General features: G+C 49.3%; 7 protein-coding genes across 7 annotated transcripts; 4 read left to right on the forward strand and 3 right to left on the reverse strand.

The window, feature by feature from the left end:
* Positions 1 to 2346: 2346 nt before the first annotated feature.
* Positions 2347 to 4661, reverse strand: LAJ45_07849 (uncharacterized protein; the record flags this gene model as incomplete). Its single annotated transcript, XM_046117404.1, has 5 exons — positions 2347 to 2708; positions 2770 to 3488; positions 3559 to 4075; positions 4139 to 4256; positions 4326 to 4661. The coding sequence occupies 5 exons, from the start codon at positions 4659 to 4661 to the stop codon at positions 2347 to 2349; spliced, it is 2052 nt and encodes a 683-aa protein (XP_045969389.1).
* Positions 4662 to 6032: 1371 nt separating this feature from the next.
* Positions 6033 to 7564, forward strand: LAJ45_07850 (uncharacterized protein; the record flags this gene model as incomplete). The annotated part of the gene is made up of 2 exons (XM_046117405.1): positions 6033 to 7410; positions 7464 to 7564. 2 exons carry the CDS (start codon positions 6033 to 6035, stop codon positions 7562 to 7564), a joined length of 1479 nt encoding a protein of 492 aa, XP_045969390.1.
* Positions 7565 to 10473: 2909 nt separating this feature from the next.
* Positions 10474 to 12180, reverse strand: LAJ45_07851 (uncharacterized protein; the record flags this gene model as incomplete). The annotated part of the gene is made up of 1 exon (XM_046117406.1): positions 10474 to 12180. One exon carries the CDS (start codon positions 12178 to 12180, stop codon positions 10474 to 10476), a length of 1707 nt encoding a protein of 568 aa, XP_045969391.1.
* A 3641-nt stretch (positions 12181 to 15821) lies between these two features.
* On the reverse strand, positions 15822 to 17347 carry LAJ45_07852 (uncharacterized protein; the record flags this gene model as incomplete). The annotated part of the gene is made up of 3 exons (XM_046117407.1): positions 15822 to 15883; positions 15947 to 16364; positions 16469 to 17347. The coding sequence occupies 3 exons, from the start codon at positions 17345 to 17347 to the stop codon at positions 15822 to 15824; spliced, it is 1359 nt and encodes a 452-aa protein (XP_045969392.1).
* Positions 17348 to 19349: 2002 nt separating this feature from the next.
* Positions 19350 to 19622, forward strand: LAJ45_07853 (uncharacterized protein; the record flags this gene model as incomplete). The annotated part of the gene is made up of 1 exon (XM_046117408.1): positions 19350 to 19622. One exon carries the CDS (start codon positions 19350 to 19352, stop codon positions 19620 to 19622), a length of 273 nt encoding a protein of 90 aa, XP_045969393.1.
* Positions 19623 to 21988: 2366 nt separating this feature from the next.
* On the forward strand, positions 21989 to 22768 carry LAJ45_07854 (uncharacterized protein; the record flags this gene model as incomplete). The annotated part of the gene is made up of 1 exon (XM_046117409.1): positions 21989 to 22768. The coding sequence occupies one exon, from the start codon at positions 21989 to 21991 to the stop codon at positions 22766 to 22768; it is 780 nt and encodes a 259-aa protein (XP_045969394.1).
* A 1691-nt stretch (positions 22769 to 24459) lies between these two features.
* Positions 24460 to 26097, forward strand: LAJ45_07855 (uncharacterized protein; the record flags this gene model as incomplete). Its single annotated transcript, XM_046117410.1, has 4 exons — positions 24460 to 24482; positions 24536 to 24966; positions 25030 to 25842; positions 25904 to 26097. 4 exons carry the CDS (start codon positions 24460 to 24462, stop codon positions 26095 to 26097), a joined length of 1461 nt encoding a protein of 486 aa, XP_045969395.1.
* Between the last annotated feature and the right edge of the window lie 881 nt (positions 26098 to 26978).

Genomic DNA, 26978 nt, shown 5'->3' on the forward strand with positions numbered 1-26978 from the left:
GCCTCGTAGCTTAGCCCCCCCCCCCCCCCCCAATACCGCACACCCATTTCCAACCCGTAACCCCACCACCCCATAGCCAGAACCCCACCTAACTACATGATCTTTACTAGTAATACCTAAGTACACCCCCACCACAGACATAGTTGCCGCTATCAGACGCGGATCCGTCTGTTTTAATGGGTATTTCGGTGGCGAGTGATATTTCATGAACCAACCCATCTGGCTGATTTGAGGGGGAGTGGCCATTCGAACTACAGATGGGCACGCAACCCTCTTTGATCCCCACACCCCCTCTCCTTCCCCCCCATCCCCACATGAACATACCACCCCCCAAGAAAAATTGTCAGCTAGTTTCGTCCGGCCTACTCGAGTGTTTTACTTTTAGGTTGGGGAGAGGTATTTTTATGCCATAGTCTATGACTGCATGCACAATTTTGCGCCTAGAATTAAAAATTATATGATTTTTTTTTTTTTTTTTTAAAAAAAAAAAAGAAGGACAGTGCACTTGAGAGGATGAAGGATGGTAAAGATGGATTCTGCGTTAGTTACATAGTATTATTTCAAATCTTTCCCAGCTCTGAGGTTATGTCACATGACGAAAAGTTTCGACGCTTTGGCGGGGCTTCTGGGTGGGCCATTGTCTCGATTTTCAATACTTAATTTAAAGGATACAGCACGAGGGGGTACGTACTTTCCCAATCTCCGTCTCACCCGGACCTAGATACGCTTTCCCAGACCTAACGTTGATGAAGATAGGGGGAGAGTAGGGAGAAAGGGCAGTGTGTACACGGAGTTAGTAGGCTTGGGGGAAGGGTTCGTAAACGAAGGAGCTGAAGTGTGGTGAGTGGCGTTGACCACATGTAGTTTTGCTGCCGATACACAGATTTTACCTCTTCTCAGAAAGTGAATTGGTGTTGGTGTTTCATGTAGTCCGGGCAGAGGGAGGGCACGTACGCTGGCTAAGTGCGCGAAGCCGTTCTCTTGGCACGCGAGTGATATTCTGTGGTGCAAATAAGGTTTGCCTTGGACAACGTCCTTGGCAGAAACCTTAACTAGACCACCATTGACATCCCAACTGATCAACTTCGCTCCCCTCTACATTTCATTGCTATTCATGTTCATCATCAGACATTGACACTTCCACCTTCCGAGCTTGATAGATTTGCCATGTCCTACGCACACATGGAAACTACGCCTAAATTACAGCTTCGGTGTATATGCACCCATGTCTAGGTATACGAGGGCTCATCGCGAAGCAAGCATGGCATTCTTCCACAACTTACCAACAAATATTCTTCACAACAGCAATTTCTTTTGAGAAGGATACGCATCCTGGATCCGGGGGTCATCTAACTAACAAGTCTTGTATTAGTCAGTCATACAGCTCACTAGCACACATCACAGACAGCTATTGTGGCACCGGCAAACTGGTGGAGCAGGGCGGCATGCGTTTGCTCTTCCTGTACAACATCGTGGACTTCGGTTTCCCCGGGTACTTTCCAGGATAGCGTCTAACGGAGAGGAGGAAAATCACATCTTTACTTTCTTTACTTTGCAGGTGCCGCAGATGCGATAAGGACATATCAAGTACCAAACCATTGTGTGAAGTCTACTTATTGTGTGCTGCACGTTGAGCCTTTTGAGGAATCCTCTAAAAGAGTGGATAACGGTCTCCTCTCCGGGAAGGAAAAATGAAGACAATATGCAGGTCAAGAATGTCACTTCTCGTATACCGGCCCAGCCGCTTCAAATGAGGTTATTCTGAGGTCAAGCTGTTATGCAAAAGAACAGATCCGGAAGATGCGCTAGATCAAACACTACAGTTCAGCAAAGGGGCAGAAAAAAGAACTAGTTTGGGACAGACATAGGATTCTATTCTCACAATTTTTCCCCTCATGGAAGTCACAACCGGGTCATATAGCTTCATGCATCGGATAAACTATAGACTGGATTTAGCGACTAAAATTTTTCTTACCAAGAGCAAAGGTTGCTTCGTAAATAGAGAGGCTGGAGAATGCAGCTTAGCGATACCTTCGACCCCTGGGCTATTCGCGAGTTGAATATTGACATTCTACTCATGTCCTATACCTCTACTTACATATGAAAGTAGAGGAGATTAGAGGTGTCCCGTACCAAGACTGTACTCGAAATGTTACATTCTTATGTCATACGAGCGCACTTCAGGAACTAGTTCTATCTCCCACTAAGTATTCCATTTAAAATATCAGAAACTTAAAATACTTCAGGCTTCAGAGGGATAACATCACCAGACAAAAACACCCCCAATAACTAAATTTATAGACAAAAAACAAAAACAAGACTATATACACGCAGCCCATTCATCATCTACTTTGCACAGCAACCCTTCTGCTCAAAGGCTAACTGACTAACCCCATCTCCCGTGACGGCGCCCGCTTTCCCCGCCGCCACCTGACTCGGCACCGACACGTAACTGGGCGGCACATCCAGTGCAGGATTCCTCAAAAAGAAGTGACGCGGCCTCAGCAGCAAGCTCATCGGCTCAGCGGGCATGACTGGGAAGTCCTCTGGGGCCGGAAAGTGTATGAGGCCGAACGTGTGCCAGACGACAATGTCCTCATTATCAATACTGGCCGTGCCATCACCAACCCACTCTGGTAGGCCCATTGGGGGCTCTCCTGAGGTCTGTGGGACGTGGCGGCCGGCAGGGTGTATTTGGTCATCGGCGTCTAGTAGTCAGTGTCAGATGGAGATTTTATACTAACAGGGAGTAAGGGTGGGTGGGCATACATTTAGTGACATGTATGGTATGTCTTGCGAACCCAGCGCGCTTCCAAACTAATCCGCCTTCCTTCACTAGTAATGGTGGAGTCTCCCTCGAGACAAGTTTGTAACTCGGGAACTTCCCCGAATACGGGTGTGTCTTGTTAGTATTGCAGATATCCCACGTCCGCGATGTACTGGCGTCGTAATCCGAAAGCGACTCGCCCACAGTGGAGTACTTTGTCTTTTTCGCATAAAAAGCATTTCCATACTTGTTCTCGGCGCTGCCCACCTCGTCCTCGCCCCTGGTTGCATCAACCTGGAACACCGTGTTCTTGTGCCCATCAATCATGGGATCAATTCTGAGGCAGAACAAGTGCTCATGGTTATGCGCATTTACGCCTGGATGCACCTGGGTGCCCCAGCCTTTAGTATCCTCATCGGGCGCCATGGAGTAGGTGTTGAGGACGCCCGTGAGTTTGATCTCGAGCTGGATGGTGCCGTCTTGGTGTAGGTTCCAGTAAACGCAGTACTCGTAGTTCGCGGCGGTGAATATGTGCGAGATGACGAGCTTGCGGCCGCGAGTGACAATCACCGAGTTGTCGCGGAAGTCGGTGTGCTTGAAGAGGATGCCCGAGTCTTCTTCATGGATGCAGATGGCGTTGGGGATTGTGGTGGGGATGCCGGCGGCGGTGATGAAGGATGCGTCCATGTAGTGGATCACTCCTTTGCAGTCGCATCCAAGGCTGGGAGGTCATATATTTAGCCATACACATATATTGAAAGATAGGGCCGACCAGGGAAAGAAGTTATTACCTGAGTGAGTTGGTCATATACCCGCCGCCATACTCTCCCAGATCAAATGCATGTTTTCTATGATGCGGATAATCTGGGCTCCCATACGGGACTACCATCTCCGCCAATGATAGTCTCCAAAACAGCGGCCTAACGACTCCACCATCATCATATGTCACATTATTGAGCACAATCCCTTCCTTGTGACTGAAGCCCACATGGAGCTTAAACTTCTGCCACTCAATGACCCGCCCCTGCACCGTGAACGACACTCCATCAGGCTGCGTGATATTGATCGGCTTCACATCGGTCCTGTAGGCGGCGGGGTCGAGGTTATAGTTGCTGGGAATGGTGTTGACGGGCCGCCGCACGGCGGGGATGTCGATATCGACTATTTCGCCTGTGGTTGTGTTGACGATTGGACAAAAGTCGAGTGGGAAGGCGTATTGCATGTCATCGAGATTGGGACGGTAGTAGAGGATCGCTTGCTGAAGGCGAATGCTGTTGCCGAAACGCTCGTCGTAACCAATTGTCCATGCTTTACATTGGTTCAGTTAGACATGAGTAATATCGTAAGCTACGCGGGGGGGTATAAGCTTACGATCACAGTAGACCTTGTGCATGTCCTTCTCTGGAATTCCCAGGATTTCGCATTGCTCAATCACCCTGCGATTAGTCCTAATAATCTTCTCAGTCCCTTGCAAGTCCTCTACCGTGAGCTACACATCCGCCCCACATTATCAGTCATCTTACTCAATTCCTCACTTCAAATACAGAGTATCACTCACCATCGGCTGCACTCCCGTCAGCTTCTCCCATGTCTTGATCACCCCATTCGTTAGGTCCACAATCCCATCACACAAATACCCATGCCCCACCACTACGACCTCCGCCTCCCTTAGCGGCCTCGGCGCTACTTCGGGGGCCTCAAGCCATGCCAACATCTCTGCCTTCTTCGGCTCCGAGAGACACACCGTGTTGTAGCGGAGTTTGGGGCCATGGGTTTCCGACACAATTGACACCGCGTACTCGATCTCGAGCTCGGAGAGCGGGTCGAGAGGGTGGGGCTGCGGTGTGTCGGGCTTGAAGAGGCAGTCGCGGATCTGCTGGAGTCGTTCGAGCATTGTTGCGGTTTGTGGATTAATTGGTCAATTAATTGATGGGAGAAGAAAGGAGATGGGGAGGAGGTGTAATTTGGGTAGATATATATATATATATATCTGCGGGGTCGGGGAGCTGTCTATGTAACTAAAATGCGTCGGTACCGTGTTTGTCGTATTGTGTGCGGGTAAGCTGACTGCATCTACCAATGATCGTTTGTAAACTTTATTGTATATATGATTGGCGATAAGCCCCATAGCGGGGGGATGCCGGGGACCGATAACATTATGCAGTTATCGATATCGCACCTCTTATCGCAGCGGCGGGATCCTAGTGGGCTACAGCTTAACTTACCGTTACATGGAGAAGTGGGCATTTTTACAAGTAGATGTTTGTAATAAAATAAATAGTAAATACATATCGGGATTCCAAGGAACGCTACGAGCTCGCTAGTCGGGAGTGGGGATAATATACCATACTCAAGAGAGGCATTCGTACTCAAGTTTGCCCCGTTGTAGGTTGGTGCTAGTGGCAGCAGGGGTTGGTGATTGGGTTTCGATCATGGTTGCCCTCTTCTAGAAGGTTGGACGAGAGAGAGAGGATCATAGATGGTCACTCGAAGGCCTGGCACTGGTGGTGTGCTGTTTAATTTGGCGTTTCCCCAATGGGCTGATGTTGTGTTCCGTCTTAAGTTGAGTAGCTGCTGTGTTTACTATTCCTACCATACCTACTCTACTCTACCTAATATTTACTAGTAGCTACATGTAGCCCAAAGTACCCTACTGTTTTCTAATAAACCTGCCCGCGTAAGCCCATCCTGGCCAATCGCTGCGATGCGCATCGTGCCAAGCGAGACTACTATTATCATTGACCTCTTTTGTTTTGTGAGCGTTAATAGATCTCAAATAGTAACAATTATCCTCCATAATCGGTATCTAAAACAACTGATACAGCGAGAGGGAAAATTATTGTAGAAACAGGGGTCTAAAAACAGGGTTTCTATGGCTGGGCAAGCCAATAGGACTCTTCCCATACTTCTACCTCACGCTGTACTACTGGGTACTCAATTGGTGGAAAGAAACCCCGCGTTTTTTCTAGAACTGCATGTATGCATGAATATGGGTGGTTGGCTGATACTCTAGGTAGCTATCGACGGCTGGCTGCCTGAATCTGTAGATCGTCAGCCTTGTTTTGTTGCTGCCCATACATAACAGCGGGGAGAGAAGGAGGGAATGGGAGACTCCAAAGAGTTGAGTTTATCTCTTTCATCACCATCATCCCACCCCAACCCTTCTCCTATCCTAATATTAAACCAAATCTTTTCCCCAAAAATAAAAAATAATAAACAGAAAACAAAAATACCAAAAAAAAAAAAAAGCAGAAACCTACCAACCATGTCGTCCCCCAACGGCGCCCCACTAATCGACATGCCCAAGCTTACAACCACAAATTATAGCACCTGGGCACCGCTCATGAAGAATCTCCTCAAAATAAACCTAATCTGGGGACTCGTCCAAGGGCGCGAAGGTGCCCCCTCCCTCAGCAGCGGTAGCAGCCGACAAGAAATCGAGCACTTCCATGTGCGGCAGGACCTAGCCACCTCACAGATCTTCCTCAACTGCGACAGCGAGGTGCAAGCCAAGATCGCCGATATCGATGACCCGGCGGAGCTGTGGCGGTTGCTCAAGGATATGAGCGAGAAGGCGACTATGGTGGATGAGTATTGGTTGCGCAAAAGACTGTACTCCGTTGAGCTGGGTGAGTGCGGGTCTGTGGCGGCGTATGTGGGCTTGATACAGGACACGATCAATCTGATTGGTGCTTGCAACCCTGACGAACCCATTGGGCCTGCGCAGCACTGTTTTGTACTATGTGATGGGCTATCCGAGGAGTGGTTGCCATTTATTGGGGAGCTACATCGTGCGGGAAAGACGAGCAGGAAGCCGGAGGAGTTGATCAAGTTGTTTTTGGAACATGAGGTGCAGCTGAACCGGGAGAAAGAGGAGAAGGAGAAGGAGGAGAAGGAGAAGGAGCGGAAACGAACTGAGGCGGTTCCAGTGCCGCCAGAGCCGGAAAGGGTACGAGAGAGCCCGCCGGTACGGGAGAGTCCACCGGTACGAGAAAGTCCATCAGCACTATCACTATCACTGGTGACAGTAGGAGGTAGTGGAGGGGGAGGAGGAGGAGGAGGGCAGGAAGCGCCTGAGGTCGCTCGAAACATTCTGGTCCGCTCCCGCCACCGCTTCTTCAATATCCGCGATACAAAAGTCAACTTCTACTACACTCACCACTTCAGTTTGATCCACTATCACGCCTGCTATTCCGTCCCGGCGTTCTCCGTCATAACAGACCACATTCACGTGCTATATCCAGAACTATGCCGCCAGATATACGCCAACGACCGGCGGGACAGGACCATCTCTGGGAACGAGCAAGTGGGCGATGTAGCAATATACATTAAGCCCTCCACCGGCGAACATGAGGAGGAGGGTGCTGCCAATTGTGGTGGTGGTGGTGGTGGTGGTGGCACTGCTAACTCCGGTAGTAGTATACGTAGTAGTGCTGCTTCTGTTCGTTGTGGTGGTGCTGCTGATCCTGGTTCTGAGGAGGGCTCCCCATCACCGGCAAGTGAGACCGTGGTTGAGAAGAAGAAGTTCCTGGATTGGATCTTCGAAACGCCAGATTGGAGGCAGTTGTTGTTGGACAACTTCTGGGAGTTCCCCGGAGGGAACGGAGGGCCGACATATACATTGGAGGTCGAGTATGAAGAGAGTAAGTATTCCTTTCTTCAATTTTGGAAATGGATTAAACTAACGCCAGTACAGATCATCGCGTTTCGATCTACTTCGACCACGAAAGAGAGTTTGAGTCATTGGGCGTCACTCTGGAGATGTTCTTCCCACCAGAGGGGGATATGGAGTTTTGATAAATGTAACTACATGTAGTTATTACTGCTTTGAGATTGTCTTTCCTTTTTTTTTTGTTTATTCAGCAGTTATTTTCTTTGGTTGGTTTGGTGTATTCGCTCGTTGCTTTCTTTCTTTTGTCCGGTTGGTTTCTGCGTAGCTATTTTCGTTAGCTGGCATCTCATAATACTACACCTTCTCTTCGGTACTATCTATAGTCCGTAAGCAGGACCTGGCCCTGGCCCTACCTCGACCCTTAGCTACTGACTGTCTTCTATCTCGAAGCATATAGAGAACTCATATCATTGTAGTTGACCGAGTCTCAGTTAATTCACTATCCCTGCACTCACAAGACTTATTGGCTGTATATGTTCATGCTTCGGTACCTTACATATATTGCTACACGAGGATTTGAGTAGTCAGTATACGTGTGGTGCGGGGGTATGGTATATCTTGGAGTGCGGGTGTGTGTCTTCTTCCTGCGCGCTTCCCTCTCTTGGGTGACATGCGTTGAAGTTTATTCTTGGAAAGTCTGTAACTGCCTTGACTGATATCGACGATGATAGGAGATAGTGCTCAAGAGTCAAGGTCATTCCTGTCTTAATGAAATACATTAATTCGTAGCATACGTACTTATGCGAGACTTGACTACATGTAAGCCACCTGTGGATAGGAAGTCTACATTTACCATCTCCCCCAGCAGGAAATCCTTCAAGCCCCGTTAGTATAGTGGTCTATGCACCTGATTTAGGAAACTTATGACGACAGCAGGATAGAGGTTTCGGTCAATTCCCTCACGGAGCCAATTTCGAATTTTTTTTATTTCTACCCCGATTTTGTCTTGGAATAGAAAAGTAAAGAGTGAACCGGACGGAGCCATCTGGCATTGTTTTCTGTGACTATATCAATGTTGAGGGCGGGGGGAGTCAAGGCGGTCTCGGCCTCGAGACCTTGGTCCTGTCTTGTCGCGCCCGCCACACCGTGCCTGCATGTAGTGACAGTGAGCCACCTAATAGTATGTCAGCTAGCTACTTGTAACCCGTTCTATCTACGTGCATTCTACTACTCGTAGGCTATATATACATGTAGCTATATGTAGGGGCAGGCATGCAAGAGCTTCGACTAGCTGATATAGAAATACATTACATACAAACTCTACTAACAGCCCCCCGCAACTAGCAACTAGAAACTAGCCCTACTTGAACGTCCCGACACTCCGCCCTAATTCGTGACAGTATAGTAGTGGCCTAATTTCTCTCGATCCCCCCATGACCAAAAAGCCAAGATCATAGAAGACCACGAGTCACAAGTCTACGTATCCTCCGGATCCCACCTCAATCACAACCTATCACTCGCGCCCACAACCCGCTTCTCCAGCAATTGATTGGTAATTGATTTATTCTGAGCAGATGTTTTTAAAACCGTCATATTCCACTAGCTAACCCACAACCATCTAAGTAGGTTATGTACATACACGTACACACTCACCAACCCACATCCACGCAGGTGGGGGACATCATAAAGAGCGTAAGAAAAGAAAGAAAAAAAAGAGAAAGGCTAGTCATTATCTCGCAACATTACTAAGCGTTGAGAAACAACAAAAAAACAATCGTAGAGAGCGTAAGAAAAGAATAACACAACACAGCACAGCACAAAACAGTAGTATGGTGCTTGCCGCCGTTGACCAAAACAGTGATCACCGGCCCCCACATAATGTTGGGCTGGGGAGTTAAGTAATCAACTACTCTAACTAAACCCCAGCCAAACAAGCAGACAAGACAACCAAACAAAGTAATCAACTATCCAGTCAACGTACCGCCAAAACTCGAAAAATTGGCTATCTCCGGCCAGGGATTATCACTCGAGTGATTGGTTGAATGGCATCGATCTGCATCAGAAGTTTCCCATACAAGTAATTTTGATCTCTGGAAGCTAGCCAATTTTGCGAGTTATGGCGGTACTCAACTGCGACCATCCAACCACCTAGAGTAGCCAACGATCAACCAGCCAAGCCAAGCCAGCCAAACCAACCACCACCGCCAAGCACAATCCTCAACCTCACCTCACTATCAACCCTCACCATCAACGTCAGCCAGAGAAGGAAAGAAGAAAAAAAAATCAAAAAATCAAATCTATCATATTCCACTATAAATTTACAGATATGTCTGCAAAATAAAGACATGAAAAAAACAAAACACAATCACCTCATCATCAAATCCAGATCTAAGCAGATGGAAGTATATGTAAGAGGACATAAATGGGGTAGGGGAAAGGGGATTGGGGGTATATCGTATCATAAACAACGTACAGTTAAAAGGAGCGTGACGAAAGTAATTCCCGATGAAGTAGGATAGATGCAAGTGGGAGGGGGAAGGCGGAAAGAAGAAGAAGATCTTAAGAAAGGAAGCATAACACAGTACATGTACTCTACATAATGGTCCTCATCATCAATCAACGTCCCAACCAACCAACCAACCCACATGATAGCAAAAAAATATAGTAAAAGAGCAAGGAAATCAAATATAAAAAAACACCCAAATGACAGAAAGAAAAGAAACAAATTGCAACCCATATGATCGTGCAACAGCAAGAAAAAAATCCACCACCCTGTTTTTTGTTCAGTCCTTAGATGGGTTGACCCATCGTCCCCCCATCTCCCCCCATCTCTCCCCCATTCGCCAGCCAAGCTATGTAGGCTTCCTATACAATCGAGCCCGCGCTCCCTCTCTCTTCCATAACCAGCACTCACGCCACCAATTTGTTATACTCCCGTAGCCAAGGGAAAATTAATGGAAAAGAAGAAGCACAAAAAAGTACACCACACAACACCATACCCATTTAATAGTAGCAAAACGAAAATGAAAGAAGAAGAAAAAAAGCAAGGCAATGGCCCCCGAGAAAGAAAGCAAGAAAAAGCGCTGAAGCTCTATTATACGCTGATGCGTTCTCTTCCAGCAACAACTTCCAATACATCGTTCACCACGGCTTCTAGCTCTCCAACTCGCGCTCTCAGCATGCGGTTTTCGGCACGAACGTCGGTATCATTGTTGCCAATCCAGCCGCTGGTGCCGCGGCGTGTGAGCGACGCGAATCCCCATTTCGTAGTTGTAACTGGGCTGGTGACGGGGGTCTGTGTAGGTGTGGCAGTCCCGTCCGATCCCGCGCTCCATGCCTGCGATAGTGGCGTCGGGTTTCTGATCGAGGCGCTCGATGGGGTGAGGGTGCGGGTGCAGTGCTCACACTTAGTGCTTGTTGAAATAGTGAGGCTCCGGTCGTCGGCGCCGCCATCCATGAAGCTGTCTACGGGACTAACGACCTGGCTGGCCCGAGAGAACATGCTCTCAGTGTCACTCTCGAATCCGCTGTCACTGGCTGCGGAGGTCCTCTTATTTACCCTCAATGTCGTCCGTCTCTCAAGCTCCCCTTCCAACTCTTCCCGCTTCGCCCTCTCCCTCTGTAGCTCTCTCTCCAGCTCCTTGATCCGCTTCTCTCCTTCTGCAAGCTTCACGTCCTGCGCCTCTCTCAGTATGCTTTCCTCGGTAGCAAGACGTCCAAGCTGCATCTTGTACTCCGATAGCTTAATTCGTGACTCCTCCATGACCTCTTTCGTAACCTCTTGCTCATTGTGCATGTCACCGAGGGCCTGGGTCCTGGACTTGTAGGCCTGATAGACACGCTCCAAAAGATCACCCGCGGTAACAGCAAGCTCCTCAAGACGCGCCTCAGGCGTACGTTTCCGAGCCTCCTCTGGAGTCTCCGCCGTCCCTTCCGGCTCCTGGATAAACGAGTTCAACAGACTACGGAACGGGATCCCCGCAAACTCATCAATCAGCATCGTCGGCCCAATCTCTGGCGAATAATCACGCATCGAGCGCGACGATCGCGTTGGCGACTCTGGCGGCGAGCTGCCGGCCGAGGCGTTTTTCTGGATGGCGTGGCCAAACGAGCTGCCGATCGAATTGAAGAAGCCCTTGTTTCCATTCTTGGAGTTCTGCACCGTCAGCGTGGAGCCTGATCTTTGCCTTGCCGCGGCAGTCGGTGCCTGTGTAACCGGCGCAGCTGCCGCGACGGGGTGGTCGAGCTCAGCAGCTCCCTTCGCCGCAAACAACGACGAGAACAACGCAACCGCGCCAACCTTCTTGTCCTGCACTTTGTCGCCTGTGAAGCCCATTGCTGAGGAATCTGTCCGAGTGTGTTTTGTAGCTGAGGGGGCCTTCTGGAGTGGTGCTGCCTGCTGTGGGGTCGTAGATGGCTTTTTCGGAGAAGCCTCTTTATCGGTCGGGGGCTCTTCAGTACACGCCGAATCCTGGTCACCGTTGTTGCCCTGTGCTGATGATGCCGAGGCCGTTATATTGTCGCCAGGTAAATTCCCCGTTTCAGTGTCGCTGGGATGATCCTGTGACGGCGCTAACAAAGAGAGATTTGTGGGTATTTCCGAGGTTGTAATATCAGGCGGGGAGGAATCTTTGGAGGGAGAATTGGAGAGTGTTTCCTGCTGGTGCTCTTCCTCTTTTGATGATGATGGCAGAGTATCAGGCGAAGAGGGGAAGTTCGGAGTGTGTGGTACTGGGAGACTGACGTTATCAGACAGGGCAGGTGCGTGGGGCGCCATGATTGGAAGCTGTTGGTCGGCCATGATCTACCCTATGAAGCTCCTGTATATGATCGAGTGCGGGTTTGATGGTTGATGTATATGTATGTACTTGCTGGAAGACCTGCCTCCTGGTGGTGCGTTGGCGATTGGATGCTTGGGTGGGTAGCAAAACGTGGGTTTCGGGGGGGGGGTAATTCGATGGCCGATGTATCAGAGTGACTTGTCGGCTGTAGGTAGACAGATTAGCAATTGGTCAGAGTCAACCGATGACAATTCGGGAATGGGGGGGGGAAGGGCTTTTTACATAGAATTATGAGGAGACTCGAGTAAGAGGTTTAAAAAATTTCCGTGAAACAGTAAACGTGCCCAATTCCCCGGGATTGTTTGAACGGTTGGCTCAGACGATTGGCAACGAAGCAGTCTGAGATGGGGGAAGAAACGAAGGGAAGACGAAGAAGGATAACACTAAGTTGAAGTGGGTAGCGAAATTAGAGGAGGGAATTGTGTGGGGGGGTAGGTGGGAGGGAGGGGGAGGAGATTGACGATGATGAGAAGGGATAATGGGGTAGAGTAGTTGGGAGGAGGATAGGTTAGGTTGAAGGGGGTGGAAGGGCACTCATACACGATTTCTCTTACACCCGTTCACGTCCTTTACTCACTCTCATACTCAACGTTTGTCAACTCTACTCAGGGGAGGTTGGACGTCTTGGGATTGGACATGGACCGGGGGGGTGGCTGACAATACAGACAAACTAAGGTTGAGGGGGGCAACCACCAGTTACCAGTTGTGCCCACCTACCTACTAAGGCTGTCACCGATTGCCTGTTTTAGTATTTACACTCACGCATTATCATGCTCCTCCTAACTCTTCTTGTACTTTTGTTCAAGCAGTGTGGCCCTTTCTGCCCGTTTCTCACTGGGCCGGCCAAGCAAACGTGTTTTAACAGACAGACAGTTGTTTAGTTTCACCTGGTTTAGCCGCGCAGGTAACTCTTCAGGGCTAGCTCCAGGAACGAAAGTTGAATGGAAGAACTTGGCGAGTCCGTTGGCTCCCGCTCTCCGCGATTTTCTTCTTCCTCGCAAAACATGTAGCCTCTTCAGGCAGGCAGGGGCAGCAGCGCCAGTGCGGGTGTGGATGTGGATTGATGTGAGGAAGCGCTGGAGGCTGAAGCTGTCACTCGTCACCAGGCATACATGACCAAAGGGCAAATACTCAAAGCACACACACACAGAGCTTCTTCCTCTGTGCACCGAAGCTGAGCTTTGGGTTCTTGTTTTCATCGTGCAGAATTTTAATCGGACCCTGACTTTGCCATCATGAACCTCCGTACGATGATGATATCAACGCATACCGCACACCCACCCCGTCCTGCCCAGCCAGCCCAGCCAGCCCTTTTTCCAGCCTCCTGCATGTCAATTCGACATTTTTTCCCCATCAAACTCCAAAAATACATCTCTGCACTTCGCTTCATGAATGGAGATCACATGTAAAGATCCAATCTCTTTTTTAAATTTCCCTCCGCGTATCATGTAACGGTAACGTGATCGATGGACGGGCGATCATACGACGATGACCGCCGCCGTTTGTGCATCCCTATGGTTACTGGTAGCTAAGCCTCCCCCAACCAAAACACCAAACGCGAACTCCACATTCTCCTCCCCTCCTTGCATGCAAAACAGTAGGGTACATACATACATAGAGTCTATCAAAGCTTATCACTCCCGGCCTTCGCCCTCTTCTCTTCTCTTCACGACTCTTCAATCCAAGATTCTTGTTTCCCTACATCTCTCTCTCCGTTTCCCTCTACCTATCCCAGTACCACCACCCCATAGGGCCCATACCATACCATCCCCAAAAGCAGCACTCTAAAAAAGCAATACCCTGTCTCACCTGTCTCATCTGTCTTGCCTGTCTTGCCTGTCCTCCTGCCTGCCCATATGGCCCATGCTCACTCTTTCCTCCGCGCCTAGGAGACCACTTCCCACTCTCGGTAACCGATCGATCGGGTGCACATCCCGGAACGGAAAAGGAACAGCGCGCGGTCTACGGCAGCGCAGTCTTCCGTCCCCCCAAATTTCCGAGGGGCCCTGCCGGCGGTGACGGCTGGATTGGGTGCCCCCCGGGGATGCGGCCCTGCGCGGGGAGGAGGGAGGGAGAGGGATTGTGCGTGGGTGCGTTTTCCGTCAATAGTAGGACCCGGGACTTTGTTTCCAGAGGTGAGGTGGGTGGAGTGGGACATGGGATATCACTCGGGTGTTGTTGACTGGATGTGGGTGTGTGGTGGTGGGTGCTGGTTGGTGGTGGGTAAGATTGTAAGCGTAATATTGTGAGGTTGTGAGATTGGGATGGTAAGATTGAGATTGTAGGTTGGAATTGCCAGTGGGTCGTATTTTGTTTATATTGAGTGAATCACCGGGCGAGACGAGGAGATTATGTTTCTCCACTGTGTACCCACCTGGTCCACAATATTGGCAGTTCTACACTCCGCCGGGCACACCCACCCATCCACTCAGTAAATCCACTCCACTATTCTACTTCTTACATTCCCTCTATCCCCTCCACGCTCAGTCTACCAGGTCGTGCCCTGTAGACTCGTACGGTAGACACACCCCACCACCACCACCAAGCTCACACCAAGACCCGTGCACCCCGTGCGTGCGGGCCCAGCGAACAAACGTACGGACTCGTCACCGGCCGCGCGCGGGCTGCGGGTGAAACATTTGTGTAGTTATGTAAAGCAAACATCAACCGCTCTACATCTATGTCTATGAGGGATTATAAATACACACGGGGCCGCTACAGCACCTAACTCTGTGGAGAGTCAATATATTTGTCTGTCTTCGATTTTTAACTGGAGAGTGCAAACCCTAACCCTGGGGTACTCCCTTCTAATCAATCAATTGGGAGTGCTCGGTAATGCACCGAGCGAGGGGTCAAGAGGAATATAATAGCCGAAGATGACTGAAGGCCTGCCTGCCTTAGCGACTCTACTCTAGGGCCGTGGGAAAGAGGAGTCGGACTGCATGTGTGTCGTGACCAGTACTGCAGTGCTAGTCAAGCCCGTGCAGTCGGTGGACGGGCTACGTATCCTTTGGAGGCCGGTCCCGGGTTTGCAGAATGTGCCGCTGGAATATTTTGGAAGGTGATAGGATTACAAACGACGACATGCTACATGTACCTACTATACATATTGGATGAGTAAAGACCGTGGTCTAGGAACTGATCGAGGATATCCAACTTGGTACGGCCACTATTGACAGCTAGCTGGGGAGAAGCGTAAGGGCCGTGTGTTTTGACGGCGCAAAATATAGACGAGTTCGTGAGAGTTACGGTTATAGGCCTAGTAGCTATGCTGCCCTTATCTGACCATAATGCACACTGCAAAGGCCTGACTTGCTTGTGTTTCTGGACCCAGTTTTTCTGGAGCAGCTGTGTTACACGGATTCACGGAATATCACTCGGCCATGCCGATAGAAAACAAGCACCCGATCTATTGCAACTGGTCGCTACGTAATGGGAATTAAAAACAATGGTATATACAAGTGCCCAATCGGCACCGGGAAATGCAAACATGCCCTTGGGAATCAAAAAAAGAAAGAGGCCAAGAAAAAAACACAAAGAAATCTATACTCCCGCTTCTAGCTACGTCCTACCATACCATACCAACCCACGCCGCAGACCTCTACTCCTCCAGCATACCCTTCACCCACTCCGCCACCTTCTCCGCCATAACCTCTCCATGCTCTACCCACACCCATTAGCACACCTCCCCCAAAACACAAAACAGCGAAGCAGCGAGCAACTCACCTATACAAAACCCATGCGGCACGCCGCCCTCATCCAGCACCATCCTCGGCTTCCACTCCTCGCCCATCCCGCGTCCCCTCGTCTTCATGATGGCCTCCCTCGTCTCCTCCGCAACCCAATGGTCATTCTTTCCAAAGTAGAACCAAAGCCGGCTCACGCCCGCCTTCTCGCTCCCCCAGATGCTGTAGTCCCAGCGGTCGTGCGTGATCTCGGCCATCTCGTCACGCGCCATGGACAGCGCCTGGAAGACGGCGCCGGGCGTGGTGAGCAGCGAGAGCGTTGTTGCGGTGGCCGACGGCGGGTGCAGCGTTAGTAGGCGGATCATGGCGTAGACGAGGCGCGTGGGGAGGAGGGAAAGCGGGTGGGAGAGGTGCGAGATGAGGAGGGGGAGGTGGGCGCCGGTTAGTGTTAGGAGGGTCTGCGGTGCCGGGGGGTTAGCTAAGTCACTACATGTAACGAACTGACTGGTGTCTCAAACTAGCTAGATAAACCTCCGGAGCGGAGTGGAGAGCGGATACATACACTCAAGATCTTCCCACTAGGGCTTTTCGCAATATCAACCACTGTCGGGAACAACATCACCCCGCCAAACACCTCCGGCTCATCCTCACCGTCACCGTCACCTTCACCGTCACGCCCCCCTTCACCCCCATCCCCGCCCTCCACCAGCCGCTTCTTCTCCCGCCGCTCCCCCAGCACCCGCAGCGTCTCCATGGCAATATACGCGCCCACAGAGTGCCCCATAATAATCACCCTCGGCTTCTTCCTCCCCTCCTTCTTCTCACCCTCCAGCTCCTTCCCACCTTCACCATCACCCTCCTCACGCCACGTAGCTCCCCCGCCAGAAATCCACTCCACAATGCACACCTTGTGCTCCACCTGCTCCGCCAGCGTCCAATACCCCCCCCCTCCTCCTCCCCCCCCCTCTGCGTCACCTTCCACGACCTCCCTGGCGGCCGTCTGCTGCGAGTAGAACCCCGCATGCGACACGCCGAGCACGTGCACTTTCCGCGCCAGCAGTGCCGCCAGCGTGCTCAGAAAGCGCCGGTAGTACTCGATGAGACCCGGGTTGCCGGGGAGGAAGAGGATGTATGTTTCGCGCCCAGAGTCGGAGGTGGAGGCAGAGGCGGAGGTGGAGAGCGCGCGGTAGTAGAGTGTGTCAGTTGGGGGGAGCCCGGGGGGGAGGGGGAAGGGGTGGGTTGTCATGGTTTGTGTGCGGGGAGAGGTGTGGGGAGGTGGAAGTTTGGGGAGCTTGGGCTGGTGGTGGACTGGAGCTGAAGGGTTGGAGCTGGGTGTGGCGGTGGCTGGTGTGGCTGGTGGGGACTGGGAGACTGGCCCGGTTGGGGTTGCGGAGAATTGGTCGTGGGGGGATAGGAAGTGTTGTAGCAGTGGTGAGGGCATGATGCCTCTAGCTAGATAGATCCTATCGCGGATCTGTGGTGGATCGCCATCTAGATACGAGTACTAATCCAATCCACGTACAGTTGTTAGCTTGATCCTTACACTCAACACCACGAGCTCTCCTCCTCACAGCTCGAGCCAATATTGGAAATCCGGAAGCTCGAGTCTAGGATGCTCGAGCTAGCTTTGTAATTAACTACATGTACGGCCGAGTGATGGGTGAACGATGATGGCGAAATTGGATAATGAACCCCCCCGAGCCCGCCTGTCCATATTAGGTAAAAATGAAAAGTATACTCTATCGAGATGACCCGTTTTTAGGTATAGTTGTTATTAATGGTAATCAGACTGAGCCAGAAACGGGCTAGAGTTAGGGTCGGGGACGATTTTATTTGGTTGGTTGACTGATAAAAAAGTGTTTCCGGCTCCGTCTCGGGCAGAAAGGTTGTTTGAAAAGCTAACCGCGGCCGGGATCGAGCCAGAATAACGGAAATTCGGTATGGTGTGGCTTTTGAATCAACAAGTACGTCTGGTGTCGGTTCCTCCAGATAAATAGTACTGTTAAAGAACTCCACCTTTTCAACCCAGCGAATTCTTTTGTTTTCGGGTCATCAGCTAGACTGTAACCCGAAATCCTGACCATTTATTGGCCCCTGAAATACCTTGGCTTTGGTTCTAGTGGCTCTGGCTCTGTCTGGCTCTGTCTGGCTCTGTCTGGCTCAGTCTGATTACCATTATTTGAGGGAAGCTCTGGCCGGTACACTCTAGAGCTCCAACACCTCGAGTGTATTCATTCCCATGATCAGAGCCATGAGCAGCTCGTGCTGATCGAGGCCAACATTAAGTGGGTCAGTGTTCGTAAAATTATGAATATTCTGGATAGTAGCATACTATGTGAAGTCCCCAACCGGTCCGTATTATATTAACGAGATTCTACCACTGTTCTGGTTGACTACACAGACGGTGGTATGTGCGTCATGGATTATCACTCGCATACAATACCTGCGGAATGGGTGCTGCTTGTGGCGGAATAACAGGAATCGGGGCGTGGAGTGATTGGGTTTGATGGAGATGGTTGGCTGTCGATGGTGCTGCATCAGGGGGATGTGGTTAGTCAGGAGGAATGAGTTGGTAGTTTAGTGTAGCTAGGTTGGCGGGTCAAGTAGGCTGTAGGGACTAATGAGGCGCGGGTTGGGTGGTGCTTGCAATTGGTGGCGCGGTCTTTGGATAAGATATTTCTTGGATGGTGATTTGCTTGGTGTATGTACTGTGTGTTGCTGCTTGAACCCGTGGCCAGGATGCTGGAGGCCCTCTTACTCGCAAACATGTACGTATCAATGGGCATCAATAGACCGTCACATCACCAATGGGCCTAGAAACTCTCACTTTCTGTCGGAGGTCTGTCGTCGAGCTACCAAGGTAAGTCTTTAATTTGTGTCGAAGCTTAAGTCCTTCCCGGTCTTCGCAGAAGAAAAAATGATTTAGTGATGGCACAGCTGATGGTTGCCTAAATAGAGCACATACAAGGCTCTGGAATTAAGTGAGTGAACTAAATGGGGTGTTGACTGGTGAGGATCCGTTCACTCACTTGATCCCGGAGCCTTGTAGGTACATGTAGAATTGCATCTATTCGTTACCCAGAAGCCAATCACTACCTTTAATTGCTCGGCCAATTAAGGATCAATTAGAAACTACTACGCATCGATCTGAAATCGGTAACACAAAAATCACGCCGCAACTGCTCGTGTATCCGTTCTCAGCCTTGCTAGACTAACCATCATTATTATCACCATATATCACCACACACAGGCTACCATATCTCGATATACTATCTATATATACAACGACCCAATACCCTAACCGCTATGGAGGCAACAAATGCTACTTCGAGCATTGTTCCCTCATTGAAATCACAGTAAAAGTGGCTGTTTTGAGTCACGAGTACATCAATAAAGTCAAAAACGCACAATTCGCCATTCGAAAACTATTCAATGAGCTTCAAATGCTTGCGGACATACTTGGAGATCTAGAGAAGAATGCGAAGGACCCCGGATCAACAGTTTTACAACAACTCAAGTCTCCAATCAGAAGCTACCGCTGGGAGATAACGAGACGGCACAAGGAATTAGAGTCAAAGAAGAAATTGATTGGATTACAGTATTGGTGGAATAAGCTCAAATGGCCGCTCGAGGATGCAGAAACTTTGCAGATTTTGCAAGAAATCGAACGGTTTAAAACCAGCCTGTTACTTGCCATGAGTAGTGATCAGAGGTGAGTTGATCCCCCGCGAGTTTCCCTAGACACTGGTAATGCGCCGGAGAGAATTTCCCGCACTCTACGGACCATGCACAAAAGAGCAAGATATAAGGCAAACAAAAGCATGTATACGAATTGGAGATGTATATGTGTACAAATCAAGCTTCGGGGCTGGGGGTAGTGGATTATAGATCTTTTTAGATTATTGTGAAGTGGGATTTTCTGGATGGGAATATATACGAATGGGACGCATAGAGGAACGGAAATTGTATCCCCAACACATTACCGGTATCTAGGTGCTCTGGGGTGAGCTCCAACCCCTTGGCTGCTGATTGACTTGAGCTGTAGCGATGCTAATCTAAATTAAGTCGTGGTATGAAAGAGATAAGAGAGCATGGGCGAAAGGAGAATATCAGAAGGAATGGTACGTAAGATTAGGACCCAATTAAGAGACTCTATAGGCCTGCATACAAAATGAAAATGCACGGCTAATAGGTGCTCTGGTTATGCTTAGATGAAAAGCGCGTTGCAGTTCTCAATTGGTTATTCCCGGGTTCCTTTAATGAGCGACATAATGAAATCAGCGGTAGAAGAAAGAAGAACACGGGACAGTGGATCCTAAATGCACCCGAGGTCCAATATTGGAAAAGGCCTGGAAATCACGGCCTTCTTTGGGGATATGGTGTTCTTAAGTACTATGAAATATACATGTATTATTAATATCAATATAAATGTACTAATGAAAGCGTTGTGTGGCATAGCTGGCGCCGGGAAGACATTTTTAAGCTGTTTTATCTCTATGACTGCATGCAATTTTATATATAATTCTAACTTTCTAGCTCTCTAATGATCGACGATCTCCAAGGTTAGGTGGGATACGGGGTAGCTTATATATACTTCAACTATAAAGAGCAAGATAAACAAAGCCAACCCACGTCATTTCTAGCCTCATAAAATAGCTCATTTCCTAGGCATCCACACAACCCTTACCCAAGAATCTTGGGGAATTTCACAAAGATCAGAAAACGCCGAACTCCGGGGAGTTGTACGACATTCTCCTCCATGTGGCAAAGCCTTTTACCAGAACCTTTTTCATCTTTGATGCCCTAGATGAATGTGATCAAAATGGTCAAAGAAAGGAACTCTTACCATTATTCCATAGAATAGGGAATGATAGGATGAAATTGTTTTTGACAAGTAGAGAGCACCCAGAAGATGTCCAAATTTCTTTCGGTGAAATAGCGAAAATGAAGATCTGGGCGAAAGACGGAGACGTGGCGAGCTATATTGAACAAAAGATTTCCGAATACCCCCGAGCGCGGAGTCTTGTTAGCCAAGGCAACTACAGAGACAAAATCATCTCCGAGCTTACGGAGTGTGCTAAGGGGATGTAAGTTCAAAGAAATAAACTTGGGTTTTATTCTCGAAAATGTTGATTGACATTTCTCAGGTTTTTACTTGTCCATTTCCATATCGAATGTCTATGTCAACAGGCAACCACAAAACAAATTCTTATGGAGCTTGAAAGGATTAAAAAGGGCCCAGGTGGTAGCACCAATAGGTCATTAAGCCCTACCTATGATAGAGCTATGGATATTCTTTATGCCCAACACCCTCCAGGCCGCGTTGAGCTCGCAATAAGAGTCCTTTCATGGCTAGTGAAAGCTAGAAAGGTACTCACGATCCATCAACTCCACGAAGCTGTAACGGCCGATGAGGGCTGTACTACCTTCGAAGAATCAGATTTACCTCACATGCAGACGATGATTGATGTCTGTGCTAGGTTAGTAAATTTCGACAAAGACAGTGATACCATACGACTAATTCACTACACCGCACAGGAATACCTTCTTACACATCCTATTATCCTCGAAAATGCAAACTTTAAGGTTGTGGGAGCCTGTATAACCTATCTCTCGAGTAAAGCAATCACTCCACCCCAATATAAACCTCCCCATCTACTTAATTACACATATATGCGGACCCAATCCGTACTGGCCCAACCCGTACCCCCCTTTTAATGTATCTTCAGGGGAGGTATTACTTCGTGTTTTATCTTAACGAGTGTGAAGAAGCCTTATCAGAGGACTTAGTTTTGAAACTTGTATTCATTTTAAGCCGGAACCCTCAATGGCTGGATATTTTAACGCCTCATGGTGCCCTTATGCCGAGTGGGGACCTGACCAGAGTTAGTCCGTTACAAATTGGATGTATACTGGGACATCTTTCTGCTGTCCAGAAATTACTGAAAAATGACTCTGGTGTTCCTACTGCGGAGAATAGTGAGCATGAAGGGTTGGACTTAGCAAAATCCTCTCTTGGTGGGGTTGTTGGGCGTGTTGGAAGGGGGGTCAATCGAAAAACATAGCACCCATTGTTCGTCTAATGGTTGAGAATGGCGCTAACCCCTCGGTGATGGGCCCGAGCCAGAAAATGTTTCTAAGTGGTGCTCTCTATTCCCATGGTACGGCACTTCATCATGCAGTGGAACATACATTTATAGAGGCGATTGAACCCTTACTTTCCTGGGGCTTTGATATGTCTGCTGTAGACAAGAATGGGAGAACAGCATTTCACCGTGCAGCGATCGATGAAAGAATAGAAGCAGTGGAGCTCCTACTTTCCAAGGGCGCCGATATCTCTGCTACAGATAGGGGTGGTTGGACGGCACTTCACCTTGCAGCGGGACATAGAAGCACAAAAGCAATGGAGCTCCTACTTTCCAAAGGCGCCGATATCTCTGCTGCAGATAGCGATGGTTTGACGGCACTTCACTATGCAGCAGCGGAATATGGAATGGCAAAAGAAACGGAGTTCCTACTTTCCAAAGGCGCCGATATCTCTGCTGCAGATAGCAATGGTTGGACGGCATTTCACCTCGCAGCGAGATGGGATTCGTCAGATTCAGTAAAGGCATTACTCGACAGAGGCGCCAGTACTTCGGACGTAGATAACAAGGGGAAGACGGCACTTCACCTCGCAGCGAGACGGGATTTTTCACGGTCAGTAAAGGCTTCTCTTGAAAGATGCGAGGACATTTCAGCTATAGATAGCGATGGAAAGACAGCTCTACAGTGCTCAGAAGAGCATAATATATCTACGGATATCATTCAGCTTTTGAAGGTAAATACTAATAAGTTCACGCTTACTATCAGTGGAATCTAACGTGGCATAGGACTTTACCCAAAAAAGAAAATCTCTCGTAGTCATGCCCTTAGGCCAAGGAGAAAAAGCATATGAGGCGGAACGAAGAGACTAAGGGGACTGGAAACTAAAAACGAATAGGTTTGTACGCTGAACTCTAATGGATAGTATCATATCAAAGGCATATCTAATATGGATGAGAATTGGCGCAAAGAAAACACACAAAGGGCGGCAGGCTTCTAGGTCTGATGGGTTTGGGGGAGGAGGTAGGAAGGAGGAGGAAGTGGGAGGAAGTGGGCGAGACTTTTAGTATTATTCTCGGTCAGGTCTTGGAAGAGCGTTTCTTACTGTTATTATATTTTATTTGCGGGATGTAGAGGTTATGATGTATAAGTTTTGTAGAGAACAAGAAGGAATTTAGTTGTTGGGATTTTATATATATGTGTATCCGTAAATATATCTCCCTACGTATCTATAGTAGGCTAAATGAGTAAATTCATAAACTTTATTTTCGAAGATTCTTGGGAGTATAGGTATTACGAGTGGCGGGTCGCTGAGCCAATTTGGGCTTATAAGCTCTACTACCAGAGTTAAACTTCTGGAGCATACAAATCTTAGCATGCACATCCGAAGATTATCACAATGCACTAGCATATACGAATGATTATCTATGAATGATAAGCTGATTGGATATCTAACCGAGCCATCTACATTTTACATAAGCAATGAACACAAATCTACAGAGTGAGTGGGTTTAGTTGAGACTACAGGCAGAAGTACTGAAGACGAATTCTTTTTTCTAGAGCGCAGGTAACGACGAGTGATCAACTGTGATTCTTAGGCGCGGTGACGACTCACGTGATGTGAAATTCCGGGAGCTACTCTACTTAGAGTCAAGTACTACATGTAGATATCATCCGATGGCCTCTCTCCTATCTCCCTCTCTCCCCCTCTATCTGCTCTTTAAAACTTCATCATGTAGCTAGCTACATGTACTTACCCCACAATCCATTTCCGCTTCGCCGTCCGGCTCTCACCCGATCTTCCGAGATCTCGGGAGGGGCTTTTTTGCACTGGAGCGGTGATGTTACTGGAGCCCTATGTGGTTCCGTGATTTCGTCGGTAATGCACATTGTATAATATCACATATTGAGGTGGGTGCTTTTTCTGCCTTTGGTGGAGGACTTGGAATGTATTGACGATGGATGCTGACGGATAAGCAGAGTAGCCTCCATGTTCGTACTTTTGGCAACAAGAGCACTATGTACAGCATATACCTCTGCATACATACCCATTTTAGCTATTACTCTATGTTGTTAAGAGCCCGAGTCAAAAAAAACACATGGGCCGAAATTCCCACAGCCGATTCGACAATATTCCAAAACAGAGGGATTCATTGGGTGCTGGGATGACCGAGATGCCTCGGTAACGTAGATGACGTACCTAGAGCAACAACCGATCCGCCGCCCTATCACAAGCTTACGGAGACCTCACGATCACGGGTCAGTCAGTCTCTTTCTCACATCCTGTCTTTCTTACATCCTACCTGCCTGCCCTTCTCACAATTACAACATCTACCCCCATTCTTGCTGTCTAAATAGTACTTTACATCCTCCCCCAGCTCGATCTTTCTTCTAGACTCTGCTCCACACCTTCTAGCACTCCCGTTGACACGCCTTAGCACACCCGTCCCTGCATAAACACCCTTCACCATGGCCGTCATAACCTCCCAAGCGTAAGCCTCCCCCATACCTCTCCCCCGCAACGCGTAGCTAACACCCCCCAAAGACCCCCCAAAGGCGACAACTCCATAACAGTGACGGACAACCGCACCGGCAAGACCATCGTCATCCCCATAACCCACAACGCCATCCCCGCCACGGCCTTCAAAGCCCTCAAAGCCCCCGTGCCCAAGACCGAGGATGGAATCGACACGGACGACACTGCCAACGGCATCCGCATCTTTGACCCCGCATACCTAAACACCGCGGCCATCTCGTCGAAAATCACATTCATAGACGGCGACAAGGGCTTCCTCATGCACCGCGGATACCCGATCGAGCAGCTGGCCGAGAAGAGCGACTTTCTGGAGACGGCCTATCTCCTCATCTACGGCGATCTGCCGGCAAAGCAGCAGTACGACCTGTGGAAGTACGAGGTTATGCACCACACCTTCCTCGCCGACGACCTCACAAAGCTGATTGGCTCCATGCGTTACGGTAAGACCAGACGCTTTCCCCCTCCCCCCCAACGGCCACCTAAGTGAGACCTAACCTCGCCAGACTCCCACCCCATGTCCGTGTTCATCTCCGCCTTTGCAGCCATGGGCGCATTCGCGCCCGAGGCCAACCCCGCGCTCCAGGGCCGCAACCTCTACATCAACAACAAGGACATCATGAACAAGAACATCATCCGCATCCTCGGCAAGGCCGCCACCGTCGCCGCCTTCTCGATGCGCGTGCGCATGAACCGCCCGTTCATATCGCCCCGCGCGGACCTGGGCTACGCCGAGAACATGCTCTACATGATGGACTCCATGTCCGAGGGCGAGAACTACAAGCCCGACGCCCGCCTCGCGAGGGCCCTCGAGATCCTGTTTATCCTGCATGCGGACCACGAGATGAACTGCTCTACCTCCACCATGACGCATGTCGGCAGCTCCCTCGTCGACCCATACTCTGCCGTGGCTGCCTCCGCGGCTGCACTCTACGGACCCCTCCATGGCGGCGCCAACGAGGCCGTCATCCGCATGATTGAGAAGATTGGCAGCGTGGAGAATGTGCCGAAGTTCTTGGCGGACGTCAAGGAGAAGAAGGAGCTGCTCTTTGGCTTCGGACACAGGGTCTACAAGAACACGGACCCGCGGTCAAAGATCATCAAGGAGGTGTCGGAGACGGTGTTTGAGGCGTGTGGCCGCGAGCCGCTGATTGAGGTTGCGATCGCGCTCAAAGACGCGGCGCTGGCGGACCCGTGGTTTGTGGAGAAGAAGCTGTACCCCAATGTGGACTACTGGTCGGGGCTCATCTACAAGGCCATGGGCTTCCCGCTGGACTTTTACCCGATCCTTTTTGCGGTTCCGAGGGTTGCGGGTTGGCGTAAGTTACTCCCTTTGGCTGTCCCAGTGAGAAAGACAGAATGCTAACGATAGGTGTGTAGTGGCGCATTGGAAACAGGCACTCGACACGTCGGGCGCAAAGATCTGGCGCCCGAGACAGGTGTATGTCGGCGAGAAGCTGCGCGACTATATCCCCATGGAGCAACGGGCCGCGAAGGAGATTGTGGACAGCAAGGACGGCGTCAAGGAGCTGCCGCACTACCAGAGCAAGCGGAGGCTGGGAGCAAAGTTGTGAAAACGGGTTTTTCTTTTTTTTTTTTTTTATGGTTGTGGTTTTTTTTTTTATTGGTAGCGTACGTGTAGTTAGTTACTAGGGCGTTCTTTTTGTAGTTCAATATCAGACTTGTTCCCCGTTGATATGCGGTTTTGTTTTTTTGTGAGGTGCTGTGGGGATTTGCCGGGGGTGGTGGTGTTGACGCTTGTGGCTGCGGCGGTCATGGGTTGTCACTCGTATGGTGTGCATGGGTACTCGGGGTTCGGGAGACCAGAGTATCCACCAAATACCACTTCCATAGAATTGATGCCATTCGTATCTTTGTTGGGCTAACCAAGCAACCCCATATACCGAACCAATCCCTCGCGTACTAATACACTTGGCAGTACGCAACAAAAAAAAAAAGGAAAATAAAAAGGAGAATTAAAAGCCAACGTCGAAGGAAGATCCGTAGACCAAACAAAAAAAAAAAAAAAAAAAAAAAAAAAGCTGATTCCTACAAGGCACAGACCAACAAGACCCATACATTTCTACCCGATTAAGGGGTACAGTCCGATACATTACACTATTCGTACTAGCTAGCTGCTGTTTACTCTCTCAACTGATGGGTGGATACATGTAGTTCATCCACCATACACCACGCCCTGGTACATACATGTACTCTATGGGTGTGGTTTAAATAAACCACAAGATGAACCAAGTTGCCTAGCCAAGTGGGCGGTGGTTTCAAGTTAGATTGTGGTTTCATTTAAACCACACCACGGTGATTGTTTTAAACCACATTATAGTTTTGACCCAAACCACGCGGTAGTTTGATTTTTAAACCACGCCGGTTTGATTTGATTTAAACGACCTATATAAACCACATAACTACATACATGAACTTACGCAAAAAAGCTACA

The sequence above is a fragment of the Morchella importuna genome, assembly GCF_003444635.1.
Source record: "Morchella importuna strain M04M26 chromosome Unknown Morimp01GS026, whole genome shotgun sequence".
In the NCBI taxonomy this organism is placed as follows: domain Eukaryota; kingdom Fungi; phylum Ascomycota; class Pezizomycetes; order Pezizales; family Morchellaceae; genus Morchella; species Morchella importuna.